A 9,405-nucleotide genomic window follows, 5' to 3' on the forward strand; every position below is an offset into this window, starting at 1 on the left:
CGTCTGGCACACAAACATTAATGACTGTGAGCCTTACTTGTCTCTCATGAATGCACTAAATATTAATGAAAAAGATGCCACGTCATTGTACAGTAAAGACAAATGTCCTCATACAGTATTTTCCTGTCATGCAAAAGAGTTTTTTTCACAGCAACCATGTTAAAATGTCAAAGTAAGGTAAATATAGATGTGATTATGGCCCTATTCCATTGAGGTATTGTGCATGCTGGCTCTCTGGCATGACTGTGTGATACTAAATACAACAAGCTCATACTTCATTTTATCTGTGCATAAAGCAGGGTCGGCCCTATTGCTGTCGTGTCTGAACCACTGTATTTTAGCAACTTCAAGTCCAATATTTGCTAAAAATATAAGCTGTCCTTGTTTTCTATCATAAAGAGGGGGGTTATTGAGGTTTAGTGGCCCCAGATGATAGAGTTCTATAATAGAAATTTTTAATTTAAAGTGCCTGTTACAGATTTTGTAATAGTCAAAGTCAAAGTCAGCTTTATTGTCAATTTTGACATGAGCAACACATACACAGATTGAAATTTCTTTCCCCAAAGGCCTACGGTGCAGAAACTTAAGCATAAAATGTACAAATATGAGATTAAAAGAAGAAAAAGAAAAATATATATGTATATATAATGTATATAAACAAACTAGAATGAAAACTAAGGCGCATGAAAAATAGACATAGTGGCTGGTGCAACCCATGAGTTGGGTAGGTACAAAGAGGGATGAAATGAGTAAAAAAAAAGGGATGAAATGAGTCAAAAAAGGGATGAAATGAGTCAAGCAGGAGTAGGAATGGGAATATACCAGATTTCATTGTACAAAAGATTTCATTGTACCCTGACTGACAATAAAGGAACAGACGGACGGATCCAAACACAGTGTCAACCTTTGTAGTGCAAATGTGATGTGGGAGGAATGGCTGTAGCCACATGAGATACACCTGTAAACTAAATCCATTATTATCATTATTATTGTTTCAACTATAATTTGTAGGGAAACATAATCAATAATAATAATGATGATAATAATAATAATAAATGTGTTAGTTTGCTGGTACCCTCCTCCTTTAAATAACTCCAGGTGTGAACTAAAGGTGAAAATGAACATTAAAGGTGGCTGCATTGCATACCAACAGCAATATATAGCTATATAGCATAACTAGCTAGTCCAAACATCTCACCTTAATCTTAATCTAACTAGCCTATCTCCACCGTGATTTTCGTCAGTAGACAGTTTAGGTTTCACTTTCTTTTCTTCAGAAGGAGTGCAGGCTCTGGTTTCTATTACCTCTATGGGCGCTGTTGTTGTTACTCGCTGACTGAGTCCAGATTGAGGACGATACGAATGGAAGAAAGAACAAAATACAGGTAATAATACTTACTGCTGTTAAATTATACAGATAGACTCGACAAAGTTTAAAGTTAATTAGCTAACCTGTGTCGTAACTTTGGACTGACTTTGCAGTTTGTCAGACTTTGCCCTGCTTTGATAACTAGTCTGTCCACTACTACTCTGTTATGTGTAATCAAGATGCTAGCATCAGTTGGCTAAGCTATCTTTGCTTTTAAGCTATTTATTTTTATTTATCGCATCAACGCATAAAGTAATACAGCATGATGAAAATGGCAGAAAACGCTTTTAAATGTATATACTTAAGTATTAAGTGTATTTAAATTAAATTTAAAAGCGCATATGTGTCCCAAAAACAAGCTAATCTAGATATTAAACCAATGTGAAAGTAAGCTGGTTTTATAATTCTTGAGTAATCTGTCATGCATATGCAATGGGCTGAATAAGTATCTGAATATGCATGTCAACAAAAAGTGGTTGAATCAGGTGTTGTATTATTTTTATTGTTATTATTTTATCAAAGGCAAATTTTGCCAACTATTAGAGCTGGGACTTTTACTTATAAATCATTTTACTTACACATCAGATGATGTTCTTTTAATGTAAAGTATCTTTGAGTATCTTGAAAAGCGCTTTTAAATAAAATGCATTATTATTATTATTATTATTATTATTATTATTATTATACGTTATGTTCAAGCTTTTGCCAAATGCGTTAACACAATGCTGGTTAAGCCTATGGACAGAGAACGGGAGACTAATTTAGCACTGCTTGTGAGATATATAGTCCTTTTAACACCATCGAGAGAGCCCTTTGGATTGAGATGGAGGTGTCTGTCAATATGAAAGGAAAAGAGAGGATAATGAGAGTGAAGCATAAAACAATGAGCTGCACAACAGCAGAGGTCTGTCAGAAATACAGTGAAAAACGTCCAAAAGTCTGAGATCAGTAGTGTAGACACTCTGTAGGTCCTGTCAGCGATGAAGACATTCTTCATTACTAAAACCTGAACAAAAATCAACCAAAAATAACCAATTAAAAAAAGGTGACCAAACGGCTCACCTCCTCTGTCAAACCCTATGCGGATTCTGCAACAACTTGGCCATGTATGACTCTCAGTGGAACTGGGATTTATTTAACGCAGGATAAACGCCGAGCTGTACAGGACTAGTCTGTGTGTCCAAATTAAGCCATATGCACCAAACTCAACATTTCAATCGGGTCATTGACCCTAAACACAGGACCAAGGTTTTCTGTGAAGAACTGGATGAAGTGAAGTATCCATTATTTAATGATGCAGTGAAGCGATTTTATCTGGTGAATGGGGTAAGAAACCACAAGTCAATTGGTCAACATTTACCTACTTTAAGAGTTAAATAAGGACCAAACTTGGCGTTTATTTTTCCAGTAAGGAGCGAGGAGTCACCTGCTCTCATATATAATGTATAATCAATTACAGCAACACATTAAAAATAAAAAACACGTGACACCTTATTTATTCCTTTATTGCATCCTCCCTTCACACAAAGATGCCGCTGTCATTATTTATTTTCTCTTTAGCAAGAGGAATGCTTCTTATTTGTCTTGTTTGTCTCGCTTAAAGTCGCGTAACACTGACAGCAGGACGGAATAGAAAGAAGACTGAGAGAAATAACGACAGAAAGGAAAGGTAGGTTTGCAGAGATTGAAAATTATAATCTCCTAGTTTTCCTCCACGTTTTAGTAACCTGCATTCAGTAGTACATACCTGGCATTAATGAGATGATCAAATCCTTCTTTTGGGATGTTTCATGCTGGTCACGGTTGACTTTGATTACTGTAGTAATAATAATTATGACAGAGCCGTGGACCAGCAAAATGGTCTAACGCGCACTAGGTGTTGTCGTCCAATTTTCATCACATTAAGGGTCACGTGTATTATTTTAAGTGGTAACATGAAATGAGGACATTCAGACTGATTTGTGTCTTTAATTTGTCCTTTCCCTGCACTTGATGTTTTTCCAGCTTTAGTTTAGGACCCATTGCTTCGAGTGCGACACCTTTCTTCATGGACTCATTCGGCAAATTTCCAAATGTCAGCTCAACAGAGGGAAAAGACAACAAGCCAGTGCTTAAAGTCCCAAGTAAGCCGCTTACAGTTCCACTCCAAGATTTGTGTCAAAGACCAGCACTATTATTAATTATGAAAGTCACACAATGTTAACCTGTCAACAAAAATGTTTCAACACAGCACATCAAACTCTGGTAGTTTTCCTGAACTAATGCTCCTCAATATTTAAAAGAAACATCTCATGTATCTTGTACCGACACACTATACTCATTACAATTTCTTCATTCACTCTGAAAGATTTTTTAGGATCTCAACCTAAACTGAAATGGAGAAATGTGGAGTGGACAGAAGAGTGAGTAAAGCTGTTCAACATCTTCACATGAATCAGTCCCTTCTTTGCCTTTCCTCTGTATACTTTTTAAATTGTATCGAATGGCCAGTGAGCATTTTAAATTCCAACTTAGGCAAAAGACAAGCCTGATGAAGACCATCAGCTCCTACAGTCCAAGCTGTGAGGACGTGACTCAGGCCCGGGTTCTCCTCCTGGGTCCGGTCAATTCAGGAAAGTCCAGCTTCGTCAGTTCGGTCCAGTCTGTGTTTAATGGAAGAGTCACCAATCGGGCCATGGTGGGCACCTTTTCGACCAGCTTCACCAAAAAGGTATGAGTGGAGCAGCAGCACGTATATTAACCAAGAGAAAATTAAAACCCAGCCTATACTTGGCCTTTGAGCCAGACATTGAACATCCACGATCACAGTAAGAAAATAGGGTTTTGGCCAAAGTTTTCCTAAACGTTTCCATGTAAAATCTTAGTTTCTGGTTTAACTCTTGAACACCAACTCCTACAAAATTACTGTAAACAAACCTTTTAATTATACAGACTTCACCTGTTAGCCCGTAGTCAACCAAGAAAATTTTGGTTGACTAAATTCTACGAATCATTTTTTTGCGGGGGGTTGGCTGAATGTCGTCTCATTATTAACTAAATTGGCCAGACTGCACTCCACCTGGTAGCCCTATTAGTCAACTGTAAATTAGTTTGAACGTTTGCTTCATGTAGCACTACCTGCTTAAACGCCGTTCTGAGCATACTACCCGGTTGAACGGGAGACCACAGGCTGGCCATGAAAACTCAGTAAACTCAACATTTAAGATATTTTTCATATAAGTTTCAGGTCAACAATGAACTTCCAGGGTTAATAATGACTAAAGTTTAGATACAGACAGACACAAGTTAAAAAATTTAATGGACAGTATTGATTGAAACCTTCATTCTCAGTTCATGAGCAGTTAGTTGCATGGACACTTTAGGCCTCTTATCCCACTAACTTTCGTTTTGTTCGTTCCAGCTGCAGTCCTACAACATCCGTAGTGAGAAGGGAGAGAACATTAATGGACTGGCGCTTTGTGATATCATGGGTCTGGGCGATGGAGAGGTGACCGGACTGACCCTTCATGACATCCTGTCTGTCATTAAAGGCCATGTACCTGAGGGACACAAGGTAAACAGGATGTATTGTTATATTCTAGTAGCACAAACTGAAAGATGGTCAGTGGTTTGGTTCGACAGTCTTAGCAACTACTAGATGGATTCGCAAATTGTGCACAGGTGTTCATGGATCCTTTAAGATATATCGCACTTAACATTATTTTCCTGGGCCATCCAATCACAAGTGTACCTGTGTTCACACCTTGCATTAAAAAGTATCTCCACATGCATCCTTAGCCAGTTCTCCAGGTCTCAGTTTTCCGCTCTGTATGTAAATAAACTCCGACATCATTTGGGATGCAGGAGAACATTTTAAAAGCGGCTGTCTCTAATGGATCTCTACCACAAACAGCGCTGTCTTTTGTGTAGGTGTCATGACACATGTTGACTTTTTATTCATTTATAGCTGTGACATTAGTTAATTTTGAGACTTGCACAAAACTTGTCTCTAGTAATGAAGGTAAATAAAGACACCGGTGATTATTGAGGAAATACACTAAACTCCACACGGGTCCTCATCCATGATCGCATCCATAATTATTCATTCATTCATTCACCTTCTGTAACTGCTTAGTCCTGTGAAGGGTCGCTTGGTCTGCTGTAGCCTATCCCAGCTGTCATTGGGTGAGACGCGGGGTACACCCCGGACAGGTGCCAGTGCCATGATCTGGTGGAGTTTGACTTGTGGCCAAATACCTGTGGAACTAGACGTCCATCCACTCGAGACACATTTTATTTTTATTGCTATTTAAAGGTTTAACCTCCTCCTAATTTCTCTGTGTCCCAGTTTACCCCGGATCAGCCGGTGAGCTGTGAGACCGAGGACTATGTGAAGAGGCCAAGCCTTCAAGACAAAATCCATTGTGTGGTCTTTGTGGTGGACGCCTCTAAAATCATGACCTACCCCAAAGGCCTCCTCACCACCTTCCAAAAGCTCAGAGAGTACATCAGTGACATGGGTGAGGAAAAGACAAACAAGACGTTGAGCACAAAGACTCTTAACACATTCTGACATAAAACAGGACTACTGTAAATGGCAGTTATTATTATTATGTTTTTGGTTTGGTTACAAGCGAAGTAAAGGAGCTGAGTTCAGTCAGTCTACCCATTTCTGCCCAATTGGAACCGCAGACACTAATGAGATCACTTTAGAGATCAACTGAAATAAAACAGAACTGCGGTATTAAGCCCTTTCACACATGCACTGGAGTCTTCACCCAGATCTAAGTGTGACAACTTACTTGTGCAAATCAGTTGGGCCAGACAGCAATTTATCTGCCCAGCAGCACATTACACTGACTCTCTAGTCAGTGTAATGTGCGATTAGGTCTGTGTGCTAACAGAACAGGTAACTGTCAGAGTAAACAAGGGTGTTGCTTTCTACTCTGTCCTGCTTGCCTGCATATTGCTTTCCGCTCCTTTGTTGATATTACTTAATTGCATAGACTTGCCTAAACCAAAAGGAGTATTTTCAGTAGGTGAGACAGTCTCCCATTATCTTCTACATGTGTGAAAGTGGCATTTAATTGTTTTGTAGTTTATTTTTGTAGATGTCAATCATTACGGGCCGTGCAAACCCTCATGAGAACACTGTATTCTCTCTGTTAGGTGTTCACCAAGTGGCTCTGCTGACACATATAGACAAGATTTGTGAAGAAACAGCCAAAGATGCCAGCCACGTTTACACGAGCCACGTCATTCGGGAGGCGGTAGGTTGAAATGAACTTTGAGAAATGCTCACGTACTGTAATTGTGAAGTCAAGACTTAATTTTCTTTTTTTTAGACGGGAAATAGAAAAAGACTGGAGTGTCTTGTGACATGTTACAGGCGGATAACCTCAAGATGATCATCATTTAACAGCAAACAAGTAGCATGGTCAGAAATACTACTGGTTGGATATAAAATGAAATAACAATACAGAAGGTGACAGACTACACACCTGGAGAAGTTCTACTTAAAATCTAGCCGTACGTTACTAAATTCAAAGTCAGTGAAGGCTTGGAACGTGAATCACCTCCTTATGAGTATCTAATAGAAAATATAAATCAATAAGAGTTCATCTAAGCAAGTGTAGATGTTATTTTATAATTTCATTTTCTTAAAAGTGAGAGTACACAGTAGTTTACTTTCAGTGGGATGTGAGAATAACGTAAGTCTCACAGTATTTGAGATCATGTTTAGGTGACACTGAGACGTCTTTCTGTTCTCAGCCAGCTGAAGGATCTGAATGCTGTGTGTGTGTTTGTGTGTTTGCAGATGGGTAAAGCTGGAGCTCTGTTGGGTATGTCCACCTCCTACATTGTTCCAGTGAAGAACTACTCATCAGAGCTGGACGTGGATCTGAACACAGATGTGCTACTTCTACACGCCGTTGACCACATTCTGCAGTATGCTGACCTGTATTTCCAGGACAATCCACAGTACACAAGAGCAAAGGTCGACGTGGGCCGCATGTTCCCATGATTCTTCTTTTTTTTTTTTTTTTTTACGTCAACATTTACGTTTTCACCTACTATATGTTTCACAAGTTCAACTAGCTAATTTTAAAACCATCATGGACATGATTGGGACATTTTTGTCATACTAGTGATCACACACAGTTCACATAATCACATAATTTTTCAAATGTAATTTTTAAAATTTTGTTGTTGTTTTTTTTTTACCAAAAGATCTTACCGTAGATATATATTTCTATATTCTGACTAAATTTTAATTTTGTTGGTGTGGGTGGTCTATTATTTTTTTATGTTTTAAAATGTACTGTGTTAAAAAAAATAAAATTACAAAAATTGTAACTCCAATTCAGACTAAAAATATTTTGTGGTGTGTGTGGTCTATTCTTTTCATGAACCATTTGTACTAATAGAATTGTTCCAAATGTAATAAAACTAGTTGCATTGACTGGTTTTGATCATACTTTATATTAGCCTTGTCAGTAAATATGAATAACGTTCACAAGGTGCATCCGTGGCTACATTTACATTTACAGAGAATATTTCTTCAACCTGAAGAACAGAAATGATTTAGATTTGAGATTTCAACTCAAACTTTTGCATGGATGCTAAATAAAATGATTATTTTCATGCCCCAAAACATCAGTCATATTTGAGCAAAGAGGTTTTACCAAAGTCTGGAAGTGAATGGTGAGACAGGCGACTATCAGGTTGATAAAAGACTCCAGTAATGTGAGTTATTTCTTCATAGCAGTCATCTATTTCTTCACAGTGTGAGATAAACAGTGCAGTCTTGTGCACATCTCCAGCCTGAAAACATATTTAGTTACTGTTATTTGAGCTAAGCATGGAGCAGTTTACACCAATTTCATTTAAACCTCTAATTTTCTGGGTCACTCTAGGAGCAAACCTTACCAAAAATAATGTGTGCACAAATTTCAGCTGGCTTAAAGCTGCTGTTACCTGAGCGCAAGTTATTTCCAGCAACAAGGAGAGACTAAACAAAGCACAGTTAAGTCAACTCGATGTTTTATTTTGAAAGTGGCATTATCGCCGGGGACTTCCACTTGAATTACTCCTGGGTGTGTGTGGTGGGCACTGACTATTGTCTGAGTGGCACACATTGGCACATTTGTCTGCAGCATAATTACTGTGATCTCTGCGCACCCGCCTTCAACCGGCTGTAAGGTGAGACTGAAAACACGCAAATTAAGTTAATTAAGTTCATAAATTAAGTCAGAAAGTGGTATTTGGGTCACGTTATTTGTTTTTTATGTATTTATTTTTTCTCTCAGTGTATTTGCCATCGTCATTGGCGTGTAGTATTGTGATAATTCTGTTAACTTTTGTTCATTTAGCCTATGTAAAAAGATTTGGAAAACCATCCTTAAAATCAAGGTACCGTGAGAGAAACTTGGTCCAGATTTGGTTCAGTTTATTTAGGTGTGGCTCATTCTTTTGCCATTTGCTTGGAAATCGAAACTTATTTCTATGCTAACATAAATCACCCTGTGGCAGACCCCCTAGTTTTTTTTCTCTGACGATTAGAAGCCATTTCCTCATTATGTAAATGAAAGAGAACTGCTGTACGCCCTGAAGAAACCTTTTCAAACAATTTATTGTTTCACAACTTTTCTTCACTATCTATCATTATTTTGAAGCTGTACATTCAGGTGACTTATTGGATCTTCTGGAAGTTTTTTATTTTTTTATTTATTTATTTTTATAGCACATGGCAGAAATGAGCTTCAAGGGGAAATTGTTTGACACTGTCTGAGAAACAGGGGACTTCCTCACCTGTTATCATGAAAAGTAATAATTATAAAATAAAATAAATTACACTCTCTGTCCATTGGCATGTGTTATAAATGTAATTTCTGTATGATTCCAGTCGTTTCGATCATTTTTTATTGTCATAATGGCTGAATTTGTGCATTTCCTGTTCTCGAATTGCGCAATCTCACACAAATACCAACTTTCCATAGTCTATATAATATATTCATGCATGTATGTAAGATATTAAAGTGTTGCTGATCTGACAT

General features: G+C 37.9%; 1 protein-coding gene across 2 annotated transcripts; it reads left to right on the plus strand.

The window, feature by feature from the left end:
* The first annotated feature begins 1,087 nt into the window (after positions 1 to 1,087).
* On the plus strand, positions 1,088 to 7,705 carry ifi44g (interferon induced protein 44g). 2 transcript variants are annotated; one of them, XM_084549049.1, is made up of 9 exons: positions 1,088 to 1,385; positions 2,973 to 3,038; positions 3,374 to 3,492; positions 3,717 to 3,771; positions 3,884 to 4,079; positions 4,770 to 4,922; positions 5,697 to 5,868; positions 6,518 to 6,618; positions 7,167 to 7,705. In XM_084549049.1, the coding sequence occupies exons 1-9, from the start codon at positions 1,363 to 1,365 to the stop codon at positions 7,371 to 7,373; spliced, it is 1,092 nt and encodes a 363-aa protein (XP_084405175.1). In that variant the 5' UTR covers positions 1,088 to 1,362; the 3' UTR covers positions 7,374 to 7,705. The 2 variants fall into 2 exon arrangements, with proteins under 2 accessions (XP_084405175.1, XP_084405176.1); XM_084549050.1 differs by lacking the exon at positions 2,973 to 3,038 and having other exon boundaries at positions 1,091 to 1,385.
* Positions 7,706 to 9,405: the final 1,700 nt, after the last annotated feature.

The sequence above is a fragment of the Chelon labrosus genome (assembly GCF_963514085.1).
Source record: "Chelon labrosus genome assembly, chromosome: 7".
Classification (NCBI taxonomy): Eukaryota; Metazoa; Chordata; class Actinopteri; order Mugiliformes; family Mugilidae; genus Chelon; species Chelon labrosus.